The 23,119-nt window shown below is 41.6% G+C and overlaps 1 protein-coding gene across 2 annotated transcripts in view; it reads left to right on the top strand.

The window, feature by feature from the left end:
- FOCAD (focadhesin) overlaps positions 1-23,119 on the top strand; it is a 301,972-nt gene that overhangs the window by 227,954 nt on the left and 50,899 nt on the right. For both annotated transcript variants that reach the window (XM_046023020.1, XM_046023019.1), the window contains exons 23-28: positions 3,851-3,939; positions 7,188-7,232; positions 12,112-12,220; positions 15,192-15,308; positions 17,832-18,070; positions 21,223-21,312. In XM_046023020.1, coding sequence (XP_045878976.1) covers positions 3,851-3,939; positions 7,188-7,232; positions 12,112-12,220; positions 15,192-15,308; positions 17,832-18,070; positions 21,223-21,312 — 689 coding nt within the window. The remainder of the gene's footprint in view (positions 1-3,850; positions 3,940-7,187; positions 7,233-12,111; positions 12,221-15,191; positions 15,309-17,831; positions 18,071-21,222; positions 21,313-23,119) is intronic.

Raw genomic sequence — 23,119 nt, 5'->3', positions numbered from 1 at the left:
CTTCTAGACAAGAGTTACAGTCACTTCCATATGGTGCTAGACATATTTTGTAGCATTGAACCAGAGGATCGTTTAGAGGAGGCATGTTTTATTCAGTTAAGCCTAGGAGACATGTTGAAAGATACACTTCATATTATTTCCTGGAGGTTGATTATGATGTGAGTCAGTCTGAGATCTGACCAGCACCAGTGGGTTTAGCTTGGGCATCTGCTTCCAGCCTTACCTAATTTGCCCACAAGAACATTGGAATTTGAATTTTAAGCGTATCAATGTGGTTGACATGGGGAGGTCTTTGGCTTTCTTCCCATTAAAATTGAAAATGCAATAGATACATTTGATTGACAGTTCAGAGGCTATTTTGATAAGGAGGCCTCTCCAGCCATCTTTGCCTTGGTGCCCGTGTGGGATGCTGAGCTGGATAACATCTCCAGCCTTTGCGGAAAGGGCTCTTGTGCATATGACCTCAACCTGGAGAGAGGACTTAGAGATCAGGTTGACTGCAGACATTTGCTTCCTGAGTGGGTCGGTTGGCTATCAAATAATTTGAAATAAAAACCAGGGTCAGGAATTGCGACCCCCGGTATATTTCTGTCTGACCACTGGTAGGAGTTGTTCATTCTTAATGTCTGCACCCTTAACCACAGAAGCCGAAGTGACAGAGATGGGGGCTGCCATGACCAACACACAGAGACTCCAGGGGCAAAGTGGGTCTAAACACACAGCGTCACACGGCTTGGGTCGAAAGGGGGAGAGAGATGATCCAGAAGGGAGGATTGAGAGGAGCGAGAGACTTTGGAAGAAGAAATAAGAAATATACTTAGTTATGTTGATGGTTATACTGGGTTATGGCTCTAGAAGAGAGTAGAAACGTAGGCCTTCTCAATAGGCTGCACATATACTGAGCTCTTTTGTTTTTTTGGTTTATTTCTAAGCAGATTTTGAACATTTTCATTTCCTCCTGTGTATCCTTTTTGGAAAAACATTAGGCAAGTAAGTGTTCTTGGAGTAAAGGGGCTAATTTAAGAAGCGTAACTAACAGGGATAGGCACAAAGTACTATTTTCTAGTTATAGTAACCCTCCCTCTGGGAGGTCAGTAGCAGTATTAATAAGTATTAATATTAATGTTTTTCCTATTTGTTCACCTCTGATACTTGCTCCGGGAGACAGAGGGGAGAAGAAAGGGCCAGGATTCTATCTTTGAAAACACGGAGATGAGTGAATAAATGGAAATGATGAAGGGTGTGAATGGAATGCTCATCAGATCTCGAGTGTCTGAGCTGGTCGGCCCCAGGGCACTGAGGGCTGGAAGTTGTGCTAAAGCACAAGGACCCGTGGGCGCCTGGGTGGCTCAGTGGGTTAAGCCTCTGCCTTCGGCTTGGGTCGTGATCCCAGGGTCCTGGGATCCAGTCCCGCATCGAGTTTTCTGCTCGGCGGGGAGCCTGCTTCCTCCTCTCTCTCTCTCTGTCTGCCTGCTTGTGATCTCTCTCTGTCAAATAAATAAATAAAATCTTAAAAAAAAAATAAAGTACAAGGACCCATTAGACGGATCGACTGTCTTTGCCTTCAGTGGGCTCACAGGCTGGTGGTAACTGAGAGTTTATATATATTCATGAGAGATCATTTCCTAAGCAGATAATAAAGGGAGGTGGGATTTTGTTGTCGTTGTTAACAGTAGACCTGGTATGGTAGCTATGTGTTATCAGCCACCATACTGAATGGATATTTTCCCACATGATTTTGTGTGGTGCTCTAATGGCATGAGATAGCTATTAGCTACATTTTACAAATGAGGAAATTGAAGTGTAGAGAGACGAAGTCACTTGGCTGAATTTACATAGCAAGTAAGTGGAAATGGCCTGAGATCAAGGTATTCTAATTCCAGAGCCCACATCCTTCCCCCTGCAAGCTGTATTGTTTCCCTCTCTACAGTTTATATGGAGATATACTGTTCTTCTGTGGAACATACATTGGGACTTTACTTTTCACTTTATTTTATTATTTTTTTTTTTTTTAAGTAAGCTCCACACCCAGCATGGGGCTTGAACTCGCAACCCTGAGATAGAGAGCGCACACTCTACTGACTGAGCCAGCCAGGCGTCCCCATACCTTAGAACTCTAAAATCAGTAAGAGAAAGACAACCAGTAGAAAAATGGACACACAGGGGCACCTGGGTGGCACAGTGGGTTGAGTGTCAGACTCATTTCAGCTCAGGTTGCGATCTCAGGGTCGTGGGATGGAGCCCTGTGTCAGGCTGTGTGCTCAGCATAGAGTCTGCATTTCTTCTTCCTCTCCCTCTGCTCCTCCTCTTGGCACGTGTGCTGTCTCTCTCCTCTCTCTGTCTCTCAAATAAATAAATCTTTAAAAAAGAAAAAAAATGGACACAGTAGGAAATCTAGAAGTCAATAAACGTTTGAAAAGATTTTCGATCTCATCAATAAACAGCGAAATGAAAATTCAAACCATAATAAACACTGTTTCGCACTTGCCAGAATAGTTAAAACTCATAGCCTGACAACTCCAAATGTTGGTGACAAAGTGGAGTAGCTAGAACTTTTATTTTCACTGTTAGTGAGAACATAAGCTGCACAACCACTTGTGAAAATGGCGTCGTGTCACTCAGTAACACAGTACACGGTAAGTTCTCGTCCAATGTAGCGCTCATCAATAAACCAGTATTTTTCTTCCTTCTTTCCTCCCTCCCTCCCTCACTGCCTCTTTCTTTCTTTCATGATTTTATTTATCCATGAGAGAGAGAGCAAACGAGTGGGATGGGGGACAGAGCAAGAGGGAGAAGCAGACTCCCCACTGAGCGGGGAACCCGATACAGGGTTTGATCCCAGGCCTCTGAGATCATGACCTGAGCTGAAATCAACAGTTGGACACTTAACTGAGACACCCAGGCTCCCCCAAACCAGTATTTTAAGTACATTTAAATAATGTAATTACTGCTAGACTAGAGGGGAAAGGAGCTGATCAAAATAATACTGAGGGTAAAAATAATAGAGCAGAGAAGAAATATCTGAAGCTCTTGGTCTTAAAGGGTGATAGTAGCTATAGTTTTATTGTGTATAGTAGTCGAAAAGTGTGGTATCAGCTTTAATAAATTCATGAAATAAAAATGTCATGTGCAGATGTTTGAGAATAACTTTGGTTATATATGACCCGAATCTTAAGTGTTATATGAGTATCCTCATTTCCTCCCATTCTGTTACAGTACTGGTGCTCAGACCCCAATCTTGGTTTAGTGTCTGTTAAAATTATCAGCTGCTGACAGAGGCAGATCATTATGATAAAGATTTTTTGTTTGTTTTTTGTTTTTTGTTTGCTTTTAATGGGACCTATAGAATTCAAATCTTTTTTTTAATTCTTTTTTTTTTTAAGATTTTATTTATTTATTTGACAGAGAGGGAGAGAGCACAAGTAGGCAGAGAGGCACGCAGAGAGGGGGAAGCGGGCTCCCCGCTGAGCAGAGACCCCCGATGTGGGGCTCCATCCCAGGACCCTGAGATCATGACCTGAGCCGGAGGCAGTCGCTCAACCAACTGAGCCACCCGGGCACCCCTCAACTCTGCTTTTAATGAGCTATCCCAAAATGAAGGGCTGTGCATTCAGTTCCCCAAATCTACAGCCACTTCAGGATAAACTTCTCTGATGAGTGTTGAAATACCTGAGTGGTGATATACTTACCTCTCCTCACACGTTCTTTTTTTAATAATCTAACATTTTATTAGGAACACTGGACGCCAGTAGGGAAAGCCTGCTACATCAGTTATCAGTGTTTACCAAGAACCGTTAAGGTCGTTTCCATCATAGAGTTTGCATGCTAATTTATGCTGTGTGTCCTGCAGGGCAGGACAGGAGAGTTGGACTTGCAGCTGAAACATGGGAAGGAAGGACCCGAGGAGGTGCAGTACAAAAAAGGCACCGCCTGGCTCTGGTAAGGGGATGGCTTTCCGCTGCTCATCGTTCCTCATGGGAAACAACCAATGCGGGGCGGGGGGAGGGGGGCACTGTTTAAAAGTTTGTGCAGGGAATTTTAACTTACGCACATGCCGGAAGGTGAAGAGACTGAAGATCTGATAGGTGGATTTTCCAGCTCTAGCAAGTAGAAGAGCTTTATTCATAAATTTTAATTATTTTTAAAATGGTTTTCTAAAGCAGCATGAAAATGGGTTGCTTGCCCCCTTTTTTTATTCCCTGTAACTGATTTTTTCATATGCTTTCAAAGGAAAAATTGTTTTCCCACTTAATACATTGCCTTCCGAACATCTCCCATTTCATCAAGGAATACTCTTCCACTCCCACACTCCCCCCCACTTTCCCCAAGATATTTTCATTATTAGGAGCAACTTTAAGGTGTCAGGGTTTTAATTTCTTTGGCAGACATCCCCAAGTGAATTTCCACTATATTAGCTAGAAATGTGTGAGTGCTGGCACATTAAAAGCAATTTAAATTGTTACATTGGTTAGGAAGAATACCTTGTCAGATTAATGTGGCAGCAACCTAAATCTAGGTAAAGTGCCTAGAATCTAAATTGCTTTACCTATAGTGGCCAGGTTTCTTGAATCTAAAAATCTATTCAAAGCTTACTGAAGTTTAGGTTTTGGTTTACTGATAATTGGCATTTGTAGAAAAGCAGAAGCTGTATGGGCATGTGTGTATGCTTAAGCAATTCTATGCTAAGTTACATTTTCTAGATGAACTTTCAAAATGGCGACACAGTTTAAAACATTAGGACGTCGAATTTAAGATGAGAGGTTAAGAATTTGGACTTTGCTTCCTCTTTGTGATTCTCTTTTACATATAGTTTGAGGTTCGTCTTCTAAAATGATCATTTGGTGGGGGTTGTGTATTGGTCGTGTATTTCCAAAATACATGGAGATGGAATGAAGAAAGTGACAGAAAGATGGGTGTCCAGGATAACTCCGAGATTTTGACTATGAATAACTAAAAGTATGAACTTCCCATTCACTAAGATGGGGAAGACAGTAGAAAAGCAGGTCTCCGTGGGGTAGGAATCAGATTTGGGTCTTGCTATTTAGACCTCCAATTTGGAGATAATCAGGTCATTGCCCATGTGAGTCTAGAGTCTGGGGATGAGATCAGGGCTAAAAATATAAATTTGGGTATTATCAACATATAAGCTGCATTTAAAATCATGATGCTGGATGAGATTGTCTAAGGCATAAGTAAAGGTAGAGAAAGGGTCAGAGGACAGAGCTCCAGAGTGGTTCAACATTTAGATATGGGGCAGATGAAGGGAAAGTAGTGGGTCAGTGAGGTGGGAAAAAAACCAAAGAGAATGGAATCTGAAACCAAGGAAAGTGTTTCGAGAAAGGAGAAACCGGTTGTGTCCAGGGTTGCTGTGAGGCAGCAAAAGGTAGAGACTGGGAAAGACTTGGTCTCTTGAAAGTCCTTGGCGGCCATTATAAGAGCTGTTTTAGTGGAGCTCTGGGGACAAAAGCCAGATTATAGGAGGGTCTAGAAAGAGTGGAAGGAGATGAACTATCTTAAATGAGTTCTACTGTATGAAAAGCAGCAAAATGAGCAGTCACTGGAGAGTGTTTTCTTCCTTGAAGATGGTAGGTATTATAGTATGTTCACCTGCTAAGGAGAGTTCTACAAGTAGAGAAGGAACAGTTGGTGCAGCAGACAGAAGCAGACAGTAAGAGGTGGGAACCAGCCCACGAGTAGAAGGTTTGGCCTAGCATAGAACTATAGGCAGGTCATCATTTGTAAATATTCCCCATTGACCAGTAAAAAAAAAAAAAAAAAGAAAAACCCACACTGAATGCAGCATACTCCATTTAGGAAGACTGAAATAGGACAATATATGTTAATTTAATTTTATTTTATAAAAATATTTATTTATTTGAGAGAGAGATAGAGAGTGCATAGAGGGAAAAGGAGAAGCAGACTCCCTGCTGAGCAATGACCCAGACATGGGACTTGATCCCAGGAACCTGAGATCATGGACCTGAACTGAAGCCAGCCACTTAACTGATTGAGCCACCCAGGTGCTCCCTAGGACAATATATTTTAGAGAAATTTATTGTCAAATAATAGTTTTATAGAATGCAAGTTTATAGTCTGTAGGAACAGTGTTTGCAGCTATTTGAAAAACTTGGCTGTGAAGATCAGGTCATTCTCAGAAACTGCAGATAGCTAAGATTTTAAAAATATTTCCAGTGAAAATAATGCAGCTATAACATTTGCAAAATTTTATATTTACAAAAAGTTTGAACTTAAGAAACTTAAGGTGTATAGTGAAAATACTTATGATTGCTTCTTCAAAATGTAAATATGGCAGTCCATGGTAGTTCTTGATCTCAAGGCTTTTATGGTGAAAAGAGATTTTATCTTGTGAATATTTGAACTGAGTACACTATCTTCCAATCCACATGTGTAATTATTTTTTTTTTGACTCCGGAGTGATTTTAGAACCATTTTAATTTTATTTTCTGTAGTGATGATTCCATTAGCTACAATTTGGACATAGTAAATTGCTATTTTAGTGCGCTCTTCTGCCCCAAACGAGAGAGTGTCTTAGTTTAGACTTAGTTTAGACTGCTATACCATAGACTGGGTGGATGGCTTAAATAACAGAAATTTCTCATGGTTCTGGAGGCTGGAAAATGCAGATCGAGGTAACGGGAGATTTGTGTTGGGGAGGGCCTGCTTCCTGGTTTTCAAGTGGCTGCCTTCTCCCTGTATCTTCACAGGACAGAGAGCCACCATTGTGTTTCTTCTAAACAAGGGCGCTCATCCCCTCACGAGCTCCCCACTCTCACGACCTCCCCAAGGCCTCACCTCTGAACGCTCTACATGGGATGTGGAGATTTTAACATAAGAATTTGGGGGGAACACAAACTTTCAGCCCATAGCAGAATAAACCGTAAGGGACACCTGTACAGCCACCGCTCGGTTTAAGAGGTGACACCATCGTGACGCTGCCTGCATGTCGCTCCTCGGTTACAGTCACCTCCTTTCCTGCCTCCAGTAAGTGACCTAAGAAACAGGCAGGGGAAAGTTCTTGAAGGAAAGCCTCCATTGCAGTTTTTTCACCTTAAACTAAAGTTCCACATATGTCTTTTTAGGATCTGGAGTCATTGCCGAGGTAAGCAAAAAGATTGGGTTCTTACTCCAACATAAACTCCTGCACCTATTTTCAATCTTTATTGCAGGGTCCGAGACATGTTGACGGAGGAGATCACCAAGGCGGCGGCCAAGTAAGATCCGTTTATTCCGTTTATTCTCTTACCAAAAATTTTGTTTAAACTTTTTTTTTTTCCTGGCGGGTGCATACCATTTCTCCCTTTAGGGTATGTCCTACCTTTAAGGATTTTAAAGGATTTTTTTCTTTTTTTTTTTTTATAAATCAGTTGTTATCCTTTCTCGTGTTAATTCTTAAGTTCATGTCTTTTTTGTGAGAATACAGAGGAATCAATACAAACGTGACTTTGACATCAAGAGTCACTGAGGTCGTGCCCTTGTTGTACACCTAACAGAGTGCCCCGTGCTTTGACTTAGATTTAAAGGATTCCCATTTGGTTTGGGGCGGGCTTGGGAGCTGCTGAGGGAAGGAGAAATTCTTGCTAATGTGAATTATGTGGGTTCTGCAAAAAGGTTATTAAATCTCAACTGTGAGCCAGGAAATAAATCAGAGTACTACTACCTTTCATTCCCTTTGTGTTTCTGGGTCCAGAGTATCTAAAAATTGAATTTTTAAATACCTAAAACGAGCATGAAGACCCATGAAAATGGCAGTTTCAATCATAACCTTATGGTTGTTTTAACAAAAATAACAAGTATTACCACCTTGAGGCTTTTTATTTATCTTAAGCCAACTCTGAACAGAAAATTACACCCTAATGAACTTGCTGGAACAATCTCCTCAGGTTCCTTTGCTAACAAGCTGAGTAATTATTTCTGGCAGTAAGTTACATGTCAGTTGCCGCTGCTTCTCCCTTCCACTGTCGCCTTTAGCTGCTGCCCTTTCTGTAGGACTTTTTATTCTTATCCACCAAATAACGTGGATTGACCTTTGACCTGGAGGATTTCATGTGTCCGCATTATCAAGACATATTTAATTGCAGTATAGTTTATCCCTATCGTGTCCCAGAGCCTTCCGTGGCTAAATAGGTTTTTCTCTAGGGTAAAAACAAAGAACATGATCTACCTGAGAGTTCTCTTTCTACCAGTAATTTCTTAAGCAGGCACGTAACCGTGAAGTCTGATCACAGTACATGATCACTATTCGGCCTCATGTCTTCTGAATAAAGGGAGATAGAAGTGGTAATCCTCCCCTGCACTCAGTTCTGTGGGAGGCACTGGGAAATATCTGTTGACACATCTGTTGACAAAGTGAAAACTAAAGTACAAAGAGGCTTCGCTAGGGACTCATTTGTGTCTGCTTATCCAGTTGGGTGAATTGCAGACACAGTGGGGGAGCCCTCAGCTGCATATGGAAGGGAGGGGGTGCTGGGTCGGGGGCTGTCTTTGACCTTTACCTTTAGTAGTTTGTTCCATTATGTAGCCTACTTACATCCTGTTAAAAAGAGTGCTCTGACATTTGCAGCAAAACCCGTAAATGCTGAAGAACCTAGCAGCTTTCTATTAGACTATAATTTTGCCTCTCTGGTAGCTTTTGCATTTTCCATTCTAAAATTTTATTTCAACAAGATTTTAATCTTCAGATTTGCAAAGCATCGTTTCATGACGAATACCTAGGAGAGTGTGTTCACATTCTCAGTGGTAGGGAATAAAAATAATTCATGTTCTCGTGGTGCTAAACCTTTTCATCAAAAATTTCAAAGTATTTTATAGACCTTATCTTATTAAAGCAATGCTGACAATAGTAGGTATGACAGCAAGTGAGGTTCGGAGGTTGAGAGATTAATGATAGTGCAGGAGGAAAAAAATTACTCTGCTGCCCTCTCTTTACTTTTTCCCACTGGCTTCCTCCAACCATAGGAGGACCCCACTACCACCTGCTGCCAGCTTAGCCTTCCCTTTCTTGGATCATGGCTGCCACAGGCTGGTTTGGACCATTGTAAGACTCACTTTGTTCTGAGCTGTAAGTTAAATGCAGTCACAGGATTAGACTGATTTGCTCATTTAAGAGCAGTTTTAAAGCATCAGGGATAGGGCTAAGGGAGAATCAGAACACAGATAAACCCCAATGATTGATGTAAGTTTATTTTCATCGTTATTAATGAAATAGATCTGAACCCAAAGATGAAAATCCCCAAAGGACGGGATCACTTTACTAATATATAATATAATACTTTGTCCCTAAGAAAGCATCCTTGTAGCTCATCCTTCCCTGTGCTTTTTAATTAGGTTAATGGCATCAGTTTGTTCCAAAGGACAGTTTAATTAAAATGCTAGTGGTGTTGCCTAGATAAATACTGTACTGATGCTGACATGTTATTATGCAAATTAGTTACCACTGCCGGACCGGTAGGGGATAGTTATTTGATCCACAAGCTGATGAGTTTTTGCTGAACCCAGTTGTAGATTTTCACCTGGCTGGCTCCTCCATGAATTTGTTTCACTAAACATGTATCGAGTGTCTCCCCTCCGTAAGTCACGGTGCTGGGCATGCAGGGAAGGCCAAGTTGACCAAGAGCTGGTCACAGCACCTTTGTGAAGTGTGTAGCTTGGCCCAAGCATTCACTGCGTGGACTGTGATATACTTTTTTTTCTGTTCAAAGATTAAGGTCCAAATATGCATTTAGTCTGCAAGCAAAGATCTAATCACTAGTGACTTTAAATACATTCTTTTCCATTTTACAAGAACACTGCATGTTGGGGATGTCAAGACCGGTGGAACTTCTGAAACAAAATCATTTGAGGGCTCTGTTTTGAAACGGAGGCTAAATGTTCTTCTGGAATTTCAGGGTTACCGAAGGACTTTTCCTGTCATCTTGTCTCATATCCTTGGATTTTTTTTTTTTTTTTAAGTATTTATTTATTTGGCACAGAGAGAGAGAGAGAGAGATGGAAGGTAAGAGCAAGCATAAGCAGGGGGAGTGGCAGGCAGAGGGAGAAGCAGGCTCCCCGCTGAGCAGGGATCCAGATGTGGGACCCCATCCCAGACCCTGGGATCATGACCTCAGCCACCCAGGCACCCCTAATGATTTGACACCCAGTTTCTGGTGACCATCTGAGTTTTTCAATAGGGTAATAAAAACCAGGGATCGAATTGTGAGATCACTCAGAATTTGAAACTTTTTTTTTCTTTCTTTCTTTCTTTTTTTTTTTTTTTTACTATAACTTTAGGGATCAATGGCTGTTTTGTAGCAGGACAGGCTTCAGGATATTCTCAGCTAAAGGAAAGAGATCATATTAGAAACAGAAGATTTAATTTTGGTTTTGTTAAGTGATGTTACGGCTTGGGCGTCTTGGAGTGCACGACCTTGTCCGGCTTCCTGGTGTTTTTTTTTATTATTATCCATATCCCAGTGATCCTCACTGCAGAAGTCTAGTAAAACCTAGGTTGAAGGCATCTGCTTAACATTTCAGGTCTTCCTCCTAGTTTCTCTCCTCACCCCATCCCCCAATATAAACGTCGTTGTGTTACCAAATTATGACAGGCCTTGCAGAGGAGCGAATTAAGCAGGAGTGAACAGAATGAGCGAGGGCGCAAAGGAAGCCTTCACTGAGTTTAACCACCCAAGGCAGAAAAGGAGAGGGCGGGAGGGATTCCATGGATAGGTAAATGGAGGAACTTGATCATGGCAAGTCCTGAATCCTGTTCTTACCCACGGAAACAAAAATGCAAGAACGTGTGTGTATACTCACCTTTGAATACCCATAACTCACAGGTTCTGTCACGACTGTGGCCTGGGACTGGAGGTCCTTAGCTTGCATGGGGAGCAGAGCTGGAAGTCTCCTCACCCCAGGGATCTGTCCTGTTCTTGCACTGGGGTGAGCGGGAGTCATTCTAGCATGTACCCACAGGTTCATGTTCAGGTCTCAAATCCAGGTTTTGGGAAACAACCTCTGTAATTATGGGAACCCCCAACCAGGACAGAATGGAATGTCCAAGGGCTTGGGTGCTCAGACGGAGGTGGCCAGCCAAGAGCCTCTCATCAGCGTCCCACTGAAGGTTTTTCTTCTATATCATCATGTTGGAATAATGGAAAAATATTAAGTGTTCATTTTCAGGTGGTAAGTATATTTGAAAAGGTTCAGTTTTCTTGATACTAAATCCAGAAGCCACATTAGAGATTTTGTTGCTGGTCATAGAAAAACTACTATTTGGATAACAGGAGAGGGCAACTCTCCATCCAGATAGTTTAAAAACAGGACTTTTTTTTTTGCATCTTATCTAGGGTCTCTAGGTTATATACAAACTGCCTTTAAGGTTGCTGGCTTTGGCATCTCGAAGGAAAGAAGGGGAGGATAATGATAATAATTATGGTAACCAGCATGGCAGGTTGCTGGCAAAGGGTGCTGTCCACACACCAGCGCCCGGGAAAAGCCAGAGGCCAGTTGCATTCTACTGTACTCATTCACACAACTGTCTCCGCTCGTCTTTTCTACGCAAATCAATAAATTTATATTGGCCAAAGATGAAACAGAAAGACACAGCTGGGGCGCCTGGGTGGCTCAGTGGATTAAGCCGCTGCCTTCGGCTCAGGTCATGATCTCAGGGTCCTGGGATCGAGCCCCGCATCGGGCTCTCTGCTCCGCAGGGAGCCTGCTTCCTCCTCTCTCTCTGCCTGCCTCTCTCTCTGTCAAATAAAATAAAATCTTTAAAAAAAAAAAAAAGACACAGCTTATGAAATGCCACATCCAACGATGGAATAAAAACTTTAGAAAGAATGAACTTAGATACGTGAGCTTAGATTTGTAAGTCAAAAAAAAAAAAAAAAAAGAAAAAGCTGAATGAATGACCATACCCATAAAGGAGAGTGAGAAATCCACACCAGTGTCAGAAGAAGGCAAAAACATCAGGGCACAAGCAGACGTGTGGGGCTACAGCTCTGTGAGGGAATGGAAGTGCATTTTGACCTCATCTGCCTTCTGTGTAATAACACCTTCTCTTTTCCTCGTTAATGCCCCCAAATCCTCTCTTGGAATTTTTTTCTTTTTGAACAGGGAGAGCCCAGTGGTCAAGGGCAACGCACTGTTAGCCTTAAGCAGCCTCGCTGTGGTCGTATCCAAACACGAAGCCAGCCTTTCCTCAGACTCGGAGGGGGTCCCGGAGGTGAGTTAAGGGTGATTTGAACCAGTTGGGCACCGTTTGAAAAGTTAGAAGCCTCTTTAAGCCTGGCCCTGAATTTATGAGGTTAGAGCCCATGCCTGCGGCAGCACGGTTCGACTGCTCCATGGGTCTTTACACGGCAGGCGAGCTCGAGGGGCTCCTCAGACACTCTTCCTTGCTGCTTTTCTGTTTTGCTTTCTCCATCACAGTTAAGTGGTCATTTCCATTTGAAGGTACCAATTTTATGCAACAGGGGTTGTCTTTTTGTGATTACATCAGTGGTAACCAATCTTAGGAGGTTAACTAGGCTTACTGAAAGTGAACAATGCTGTCAAAAAATGATAAATAAGCAGTGTTTACTGACTGAAAAAAATTGTACTTTGCATTTTAATTGTAGATGTCAATGACAAAGTGCCTATTCATTTTTGCAAGGCATTTATTTCTTAATTAAACATGTGGCGAGCTGGCCAATGTTCATTTCCAATGTACTTTTTCAGATAATTCATATCTGTCAAAATAAAAAGGCATGGATTTATTCTTCTTTTAAGCCCCATTATCTAGTAGCTATCATTATCTGGAGACAATATAGCCAAGTGGTTAAAAAACATAGGCTTTGGAGTAGGAGAGTCCTGTATTTAAATCCCAGTACTTGCACTTGCTAGCTCTGTAGTCTGTTTTTGGTCACTTACCCTTGCAAAGCCCGTTCCCCCGTCTGTAAAGTGGGGATAGAGGTACTCAACAGACATGATTGCTCTGAGGATCAAAGGAATGAATATTTGTAGAGCTCGACGGCTGGTGGATACTAAGTGCTCAGTCATAGTAACCATCATCTGACTTCTTGCTGCAAGAACCGGGCTTTATTCAATGCCATTCAGCCTGTCTCTGTTCCCTCAGTATGTCTTCTGGGCCATCTGTACTCTTTTTTCATGGTGGAGTTTTTTGGTTGCAAGCAAAGGAACGAACTCTCATCTAAATAAAAAAAAGTGGAAAAATCGGGCATCCGGAAGTCCATGGAATTGAAGGCAAAGCTTAAAACTGGGTTTGGGGAGAAGCATTAAGGCACAGGAAGTGATAGGAGAACCCTCACAGTGGACGGACCACTGCCCCTGGGATGGATCCGCTCTGGTCATGCACTGTGCTTGTGTCACTCAAGATTTAGGGTCCCATGGGTCTCGTGCCCACCCCTTGGGCAGGTCGGATGGGTAGCTTCATTGAGCATTTAACCAAGCTTCAAGTCCTAGAGGAGGGAATTCTCCAAAGGCTGCCATTACCAGTAAACCAGAGAACAGAGGCTGTGTGGCAAAAGCTACAAACGTGTATTACCTGTGCAGAAGGGAAAGAGACCAGGCAATTATTGCATGAAGGATAAAAGTGTAGTTACCATAAGAAAATTTAACTTTAAATGCAGAATCTTACTTTAATGCTGAGAAAGATGTTTTCTATCCTTGAAAGAGGCATAGAGTACTTTAGCAGAGACAACATGCTAAGTGGAATCTATGACCTAAAAAGTTAAAAGTGCCTTTCTAAGATCCCTGATTTGGGGCAGTCGAGCAGATAATTTGCCGCACTGATAACCAGGGGTCTAGCTCTGAGTTTGAGTTCCAGGCAATCTTATTCTTTATTTCCCCACTCTTTGGTTCTGTGCTAAAACACACAGTACACAAAACATGGAGAAGCCACACCACTTGGAGCTCTGCTTTTGTTCTTCATCGCCTTGTCTTTGGTTGTCAGTACAGATTCACTCATTATTTGATGAACGTAGAGGTTTTCAAACTTTGTTCCAGTCTGCATATGACTGGGAGCCAAACAGCCTGGGAAGAAGGCCTTCCTTGAGTCAAGCTATTAATTCCAAGGATGCTTAACACGGCATTGACCATTGTCCTTTGCACCACCTGGGGGTGGTGACCATGTGAGTTAATGGATACTTTTGACATCCACGGTCATGAGTGATTTTTAAAACCAAGGTCTCTTTTTAATGAGTTGGGTTTTGTTGTTGTTTTGGTTTTTTGCATTCTCTTTCCTTTTCTTTTCCCAACTGAAGATCATTTGTGCTTTCATACCTAATTAGCTAGGCAAATGTTGTGATGATTCAGAATGATAAATCTGTGGTGGTAGTGAGCAGAAATGCAAAAGATGGTGATGAGAATTTTGTAGGGCTGCTTTTTATTGCCTCCTTTGTGAAATGGCAAGTCAGAGAAATGAGGCATTTTGAGTTTCTTTCTCTGCACGTCTCTTCTTTAACCCCCACGTCACCCTCACTAAACACAGGTGGACTGTGGAGAGCTCTTGGACACAGTCTGTTTTCTAATCCCCATCCTCTCACCTCTGCTTGTCGTGTATTAAAGGTAAATCTTACTCCTGTTGGGGCACAAACCGAGGATGTGTATTTGTTAAATATCTATCTGCCTCCTAATGTCCTGGCAGCTGAAGGTTACTTTTTTTTTTTTTCCAAGATTTTATTTATTTGACAGAGAGAGAGCACAAGTAGGCAGAGCAGCAGGCAGAGGGAGAGGGAGAAGCAGGCTCTCCACTGAGCAGGGAGCCCGATGAGGGACTCGATCCCAGGATCCTGGGATCATGACCCGAGCTGAAGGCGGATGCTTAACCGACTGAGCCACCCAGGTGCCCTGAAGGTTACTTTTTGATAATAGCACTGTACTCTTTAATACAAAAGGGGGTTGTGCCCCAGATCTAGAAATAATATTTAGGTTTTCTTTTCTTTTTTTTTCTATTATCATTTTATGTTTTTTCCTTTTTAACTTATTTATTTGAGAGAGAGAGAGAAAGTGAGCAGGGGAAGGGGCAGAGGGGGAGGGGAGAAAATCCTCAAACAGACTCTGCTGAGTGCTGAGCCCGAAGACATAGGGTACATCCCAGGATCCTGAGGTCATGACCTGAGCCGAAATCAAGTCTGGACACTTAACCGACTGAGCCACCCGGTCGCCCCTCACTTCATGTTTTCCTTCCTCTGCAGGTTCAGCCCAATTTCCTTTCAATGAAGGAGTGGGTTTCCATGGTGTCTGATACGCTCCTGGTCATCGTGGATAGCCATTACCAACCCAGAGGCCAAGTTTTCTCCTCATTTTATTATGTAAGTCTGAGAAAGAAAATTTTAAAAATGAACGGAAAAGTCAAGGGTTGAGGCTACTCATATTAGTTGTCCATACAAAAGCCATACTGTGGTGTGATCATTCTCAGTCTTAGCTTTACGTTGGAATCACCTGAGAAACGTGTATGTATTTAAAATCTCTGTATAGATAGAAAAAAGAAGTACTGCCCTGCAGGCCTCTCCTCTGATTTAATTGCTTAGGGATGGACCCTGGGCACCATCAGTGTTTTGAAAGGTCTCTAGATTATTCCCATGTGTAATCAGAGGCAAGAGCTATAGTTGTCCTGAAATAAATATTGGCTAAAGATTGGGAGCCCTGAGTTTCTAGTCCTGGTTTTTAAAAATGCTGGAATATGTGACCATGGGCAGTTCACATAAGTCTCTTTGGACCTTTGTGTCCTTACGTGGAAAATGAGGCAATTGAACAGTATTATCTATACTGATTGTAGCCCCAGCTCTGCCCCTTATTGGTTTTGTGACCGTTGGCCTGATACTTAACCCATCATTTTATTTTCCTTACCTGTACAATGAAGGTGAAAATTAATGCCTTGCCAACTTTATGAAAGATTTGCGAGGATCACCTCCTCTAACTTTCGAAATACTCTAAACATACCAAGGAATATTGTCGCACCTGTCACTTAGTCCCTCTTTTTCTTCATGCTAATATCCTAAGATTTGAAACAAACTGAAAGCACACCTCTTTTATTTAGGTTTTATTTCCCCTTCATTGGCTGTAGTGCATGTTTTATTTCTGTACCTGCCCAGAATTATTTTGGTTCTGCCTTATCACTCTCCACTGCTTAGGGAATTATAGTGATCATGGGACAATCAGCTGAGTGGCAGAGGATTGTAGTCGATTTGAATAAAAATATAGCACAGGTCGTGAACTGTTGCTAAGATCATGAATTGTGCCCGAAACTCCGTTCCCTTCTCTTCTCCATACAGTGCTCTGCATGCCTCTGTCCTCCTGCTTTTGGGAGGACCTGATACATATCCATCCGGGCCTTGGGGTCTGGAACTAGGATTTTTAACTATACTTGGGGACAAAGAAATGACTTGTAGATAATATAGAATTAAGTTGGAATTTGGATTTTCCTCAAAGAAATCTTTGCATTCTGATCCTTTGCTTGCTGTCGGAAGTATTTTTACTCCTTTAATGACGGACGGAAATCTAGTTTATGTGGAGGTCTTTGCAGTAGCTCTCTGGTTCAGATATTCACCAGGCCAGGATATTCTATGAGATTTCTAATCATGCTGCTTAGTTCTTGCAAACCAATAAAAATAATCTCCCTAGTAGCCAGCTCAGGGTTGCCTCTTACCATTGTGATTTTTGCATTATTCTACTTCTTCAAAGCACTGATTTGAAAGCCACTTTCTTGACTTCCAGTGTTGGAGCAGCTGGGTCATTTTGAATAGTATTGTCCTTACAATAACGCTCTGTTAACTTAAAGAATACCTTAGCACATGTTTGATTTTTGTCCTTGAAGTACTGAAGCTTAGAGAGCAAATGGGTACAGAATTAAACACACTTTTTAATGTGCTTTGATTGCAAGGGACAGAACGGCCTTTATGGTGTATCTGAAAATTTGAAGTGGATAATAATGCGGAATGATAAATGGGCTTTCTTCCCTGCTTGAGACATATTTATAAATGTATATAATGTCTGTACATGGGATTCTTGTAGAATTCATGTAGAAGCTGTTCATACTCAGCTGCCCCGCCATTTTATTAGGGCTGTTATTCATTTCTTTTCCCATAATTACATATAGGAAGGAGCATATAGAGCTCTCCATTTCGTTTTGAATAGCTGGTTATTGCTTTGTAACCAAAGGCTTTTAGGATTTCAACTTCCTTTTTAATTAAAAGGAATTAACCCCCTGTAGGAAATAATCCATCTACTGGGAAGCGTTCCCACCAAAAATTTTGGGAGATCTGCCAATAGATCCCTGTGCTAAACTTACACTTCTTCCTTCGTACTAAACTTTAACCCCCGCACCCCGCCACCGCCACCGCACACAGGCTTCCTCTCTCTCCTGGAAAACTGGCTTTCGGGGCATTTATAAATATGGCTTGGTGGTTTCTCCAAGCTTGGGTAACTTCACTCTGGTTTTTTGTTTCATTTTGCTTTGTTTTTTAGTAAACACACATGGACTTTCAAAACCCTGACTTTTTTTTCCAGGCTTTATAGTGAGGGAATTCACACCCTTTCCAAGAAGACATTTATTTTTTTCCAAATGTAAAAGGATATTACTAATCAGCTGTTTAGGAGCAAATTGTTTCAGTAAGGGAGGGTGAAAAGGGAACCTACTACCTAGACAAACACAGATACAGATGATTTTAGATGATATTTTTGATCGGCAGGGGGGAGGTGTGGGGGGGGAGTGGCAGCTCTAAGAGCCGCGGATCTTGTGGTGCGGTGCCTCTGGGACACTCTGTGACAGGTGTGCTTCCTTCATGTTTTAAACAAAAGACCAACCCCTGTTTTCTTCCTTTGGCATGTCCTAGAAATCCTACTCTGGTGAAAACACAGCTAGCGCGATCGCCCGCTCCGCTGCCGCCACGGCTTTGTCTCTCCTCGTGCCAGTTTTCATTATTTCTTGCAAAGAGAAGGTTGAGGAAATCCTGAACATGCTGACTGCCAGGTTACCTGGGAAACCGAGAGCTGATGAGTCTCAAGCCGTGCAGATCCACATGGGCCTGGCTTTGGGGATGTTTCTCTCTCGCTTGTGTGAGGAGAAACTCAGGTACAGTCGATGAAAATACTCCTCCTTTTCGTCTTTGTGATGAGGCAGGCAGCACCGCAGGCACATGCCTCGCCAACATGCTGGTGGCGGCTCAGCTTTTTGAAATGGGCACATCGGTGCTTTTTTCTCCTCTGTGGGTGCATCCGTCTTCCCAGAATGCCATCCCGAAGATATGTGTGTTTGGGGGGTTGCTCTTATGATGGTGATGGCAACTTGAAAATCATCCCGTGCTTAGCTGAATGACCTGCAGAGATCCATGTAATAGATACGAGGTAAAGTGGCCTAAAAAAAGAAAGCTGCTTTTCCCCCTGGTTTCCAAGGGTGAAAATAATTATTGATTATTGATGTCATTATAAAATGGGAGGAAAAGACTGGAGGATCCCTGCTGCCTGGGGGAGGTGAGAATCACCCAGGCTAACTGAGAACTGCATGTACCCAGTTTTAAAGATTGCTTTTATCCCGTGCCCTGGCTACATTTTTATAATCCGTAAAGAGTCTTAATCTGTGCATATTATACTGTGTGCTTTATTCCATTTGCTCGGTGTTGGATGGCTAGCTTTACCCTTGAATGGAGCTAACGGAGTAGCAAAGACCCAGGCGGAAAATTCCACGAGATGGGAAAGTTTTCTTGTTCATGAATCTACTTTGGTTGTGTTGTCCGTCCTACTTATTCTTTATTTTGAAACAAGCCTTAGAATTTTACATATCCAGGTTGATTGCAGTGTGGTACAACGTGAATATTTGAATATCATGAATATTTAGGTGTGCACTGAATTGGAATTTTCCCCCGCACCGGAAAGAGGATAGCAGGGAGAGGCAGCCTGTTGTGACGTTCACTGTCCTTAAACTTCCTGGTTGGCAGAAATGAACAGTCTGTCCGAAGCCAAGAGACAGTGTCAATGTGGGTAAACTGGATGGCATTATGCTATATTTAGATTTCAGTTTGAAACCAGTGGTTAAGTTTGCATTTATAATTTACATAGCTTTGTGCAGACACCATTATGTGAAACCTTTATGAGAACTGCTATTGATCTAGGGAAATACTGTCTTTCAGATGATCATTTTCAGCTCTTGGAAACATCTGTCAGATGATTGGGAAGATTGGCTCCGTCTCTGTGATCATAAATGAAAACGTTTCTAGAATGCTCATTTTGTTCTCTTGACCAGCATTTGTATTTATAGGCCTGGTTCTGGACATGAACACAAGGCTGCCCTTCGCATGTGAATTCACTGTTCCATATCTCGTGTGTGTGACAGAACGCAGCATGTTTTTTAAAGACTTAAAACTTGAAAGCGATTTTTTTTTTCCCTTTGCCACTATTGCTACAAACGGCAGTTTCTTCACCATCTGTGTTCATGCTCTTTCTTCAGTATCTTTCAAGCAACACGTTCTACAACTAAAAATGAGCCATATCAGTTTAATTCCAGGCAACTCATCTCTCCCTATCTTGGCTCTGGCTCCCCTCGTCATTAGTTTAGGATGAGATGCTGCTGGGTTTAGGGCTTGACAAGTTTACACTTGTGGTTAATTTAATCATGCTACCTGGAGAAAGCCGAAGGATTCATGCCAGTTCCTAGATTACCTTCCACCCCTGTCTCTCCTACTTGACTTTGCACCTGCAGAAGAGCCTGGGGAAGGACACCAGCAAGCTCTTCCCAAGACTGGACGCCCTCAGAATCAGTGCAAATTTTCACTTTGCTCTAATGATCTGTTTGGATAGCATCCTTCTTTTTTGGGCCTGTGTGTGAGCACTGTAGTGACCAGTGTAATAATTCATGGTTCCCACCTTCCTAATTTCTCGGAACAGAGCAATCTGAAATATTTGCCTTTTGGTGCTGATGAGTATTTTACTAGATAATGACAGTGACCCTAGATAATGACAATTTTGGAGAAGTTTCCATTTTTCTAAAATTAAGGCCATCATTTGAAGGGCTGTTAATAGTCAGTGACAACCAGTAAGTGGCCCAGCATGACTCCCTCAGGGGTACAGGATTAAGATAGTATGTTAGGCTCAAGAATGAAAAATCACCTTGTAGAAGAGAATTGTGACAATCCTTTTTTGTTTTTTTGCCATGGCTTATGAAAAAGTCACCTTCAGTTCTGGTCTAGAATTTATTCAGAAAAACATATTATTCCCAAGCTTGCTTCTGTCATTACTCCCAGAGGATACTAGTGGATCTCTTCAGCATTGGTTTAGGATAGTTAAGTATATTTTACTCGAGAGAACAACAATAATAGGACTTAGTCAAAGCTATTAAAACTGTGTGTGTGTGTGTGTGTGTGTGTGTACGCACACACACACACACACACAGTGTGCACAGGCGCATGCTCACTGCAGAATATAATCCCTCACCTCAGATAAAACCACTGATTCTTGGTTTGGGAAGATATTATGTAAAGTGTCTGTGGCTGGTTGGCATCCTGGGGCTGCATTCCACTAAGCATGGTCCAAGGGAGCAGTGTGACAGTTGATGTGTTAGGAGCCCCTTAACAGTCAAGTGTTGGTGACAGCCCACAACTCTGCCTGAAAACACAGCCACGAACCACCTTTTTAAAGTTTTCTTTTACTACAGAAGTCCTAGTTCTCACCAAGACCATTGCAAAACCACATCAATGACTCTCTAAAGGCAGAAAAATACGTGGCTGGGTTTCCTCCCCCACCTTCTGAAAAAACAAGTGAAAGAAAAAGGACAACAACACCCTTCACAAGTGAGACAGTGTGAAATCAGAAGTAACAGTGTCTGCGAGAGAGAGATTTGGAATGATTATTCTTAATTCCAGCTTCACGGGGTGTTAAATATTCTGAAGAAAATCACGTTAGCATTGTTAGAAATGTTTCTGGAATTCTGGTTTTGGTTTTTGTTTTTCGGTGGTTTAAAATCTGAATGGGGTGAGGAAACACAAAAGCAGCAGTTTTTGAGTTTATTATTTTACAAGTGATTATACTGTTCAGGAACTCAATTATTAAATAAATTCTCAGACTCTGTTTCTCTGCTCTGCAAAATAAGTATATGTGTATCATCAATATTATTGTTACTTTTATTTTTTTTTATGACATGAGTGTTCAGTAAAATATTAAGAGGAAGTAGTATACAGTATTTTGGATATTTGAATGATTTTAACTGACTTTTTCCTCTTGGTCTTTGCCCAGTGATATATCTGGCCAACAGATGAACCTCCTTCTGATGAAGTCTCTGGATGCCCTGGAAAATTGCTGCTTTGATCCTACTCTTGAATATAAGTATGTTGGTTCCGTTTCCTCTCTGATACATGGGGATTGACTCTTTCTCTGTCATAAACTTTACCTTCAGTCGTGAAATATTTTTAGGACTGAATCTTGAATTCCTTTGCAAAGACTTTTCAGTAATAATTAGAACCTGTAGTTAAAGGTACTTATTCTAAAAACCATGTTTCAGCAATAGACAGTTTGCTTCAATACAAAGTAACGAATGTCATTTCATGGCTGTCATTAAATTATTATTACCTTAGTTCTGTCTTTTACTTATCATATGAGGCATGTATCTGGAGACTTATGTGCATGACTTAACCTTTTTAAATAGTTGAAACTATATTTTGAATTTGATTGGACGAAGAGAACCTTTGACCCATGATTTAGATTTCCCTTGTGAAATCAAGTGACTAAAGAATCAGAACAGAAACAAATACAGGTTATGTCCGGGGTTCCCAAACTCCTCAATATTAATCACTTCTCTGTGCCCCACTGCAGACTTCATGCTTTTTAAAGATTTTGCCAATTAAACTAAATATCTTAAAACTTATTATTCCAGTTGTGAAAGGTAATCAGAACAAAAAAAATAATTAGAAAAGAATACCTTGCATTCACTGGCTCAGTTGGTAGACATGTGACTCTTAATCCAGGGGTTCTGAGTTCGAGCCCCACGTTCGGTGTAGATATTACTTAAAAATAAAATTTTTTTTAAAAAAGAAAAAAAATACCTCAAAAAACTGTTTAAACTTACTCAGTTTTCTAAATGTTTTAATTGGTCTGTGACTTATGTGGGAGAGTATAGTGTTATTAGACTTCCTGAAGTACTAAGGCAATCGAGGACTTACACTGTATCTTTTTGGACTTCCAAGTGCTTTGGAACCTCCAATTTAGATGTTCTGGTGTTCATTGTTACTAAAAAACTCAACACATTGTAAGCACTAAGCTCCAGTTATTAACTCATTTAGTTTGTGCTGTTATGGGCACTGCTCAAATGTGACTGTTTACGTTCATGGCCTTTAAGGGAACTTATGACCTAAAGTTACATTCAAGTCATCTAGCCTGCTACGTTCAGACGGAGAAAAGAGTCAATAGTAGAAGTAACTGCATATCTCAGGTATTTCATTATGAGTAGGTGAAGTCAAATCTTCACTTGGTAGGTGGTAGTTAGAGGATCTTCAGATGCAAACTAAGATTAGATAAGAATCATTGACATCCACCCAGTTTATCTTGAAACACTTTAGAAATGAAATGAGATGTTTTAAGAGTGTGGTTTTGAATATGGGAAAAGAGAGTTCAGTGGCATGATTGAAGTCTCTTGAATGTAGAAAATGATGAATGGAAGGGATAGGACCATTTAGCTGTTACCGGGTCTGATGAAGAGTTGCTATCTTGAAGCCCAATCCATGTGTTGGTGGTGTTGCCTTTTATAGCCAAGGAGTAAGATAAATTTCCCTCCCCCCACTGCCCTGCCTTCCCCCAGAGGTATTCATCATAGCTATAGGGCATGGTATTACAAAGCCGGGAGCAAATTTGTGGATCAACTTACTGAAGGCTTTTGGCCTCGTGACTTACATGTATTATCTCCACTGGTCTGTGGGAAGTTTGTTTGAACGAAGGAGAACCATAGAGATAATGGAATTGTCCATACATAGTGTGGGTATTTATGCATGTAGAAATCTCCTATGTCTAAGGACATTTAACTTTACCATTACCTTTTTTTTTTAAGATTTTATTTATTTATTTGACAGAGAGAGATCACAAGTAGGCAGAGAGGCAGGCAGAGAGAAAGAGAGGAGGAAGCAGGCTCCCTGCCAAGCAG

Source organism: Meles meles, chromosome 11 (assembly GCF_922984935.1).
Source record: "Meles meles chromosome 11, mMelMel3.1 paternal haplotype, whole genome shotgun sequence".
Classification (NCBI taxonomy): domain Eukaryota; kingdom Metazoa; phylum Chordata; class Mammalia; order Carnivora; family Mustelidae; genus Meles; species Meles meles.
This window is presented reverse-complemented; position numbering and strand designations above follow the sequence as displayed.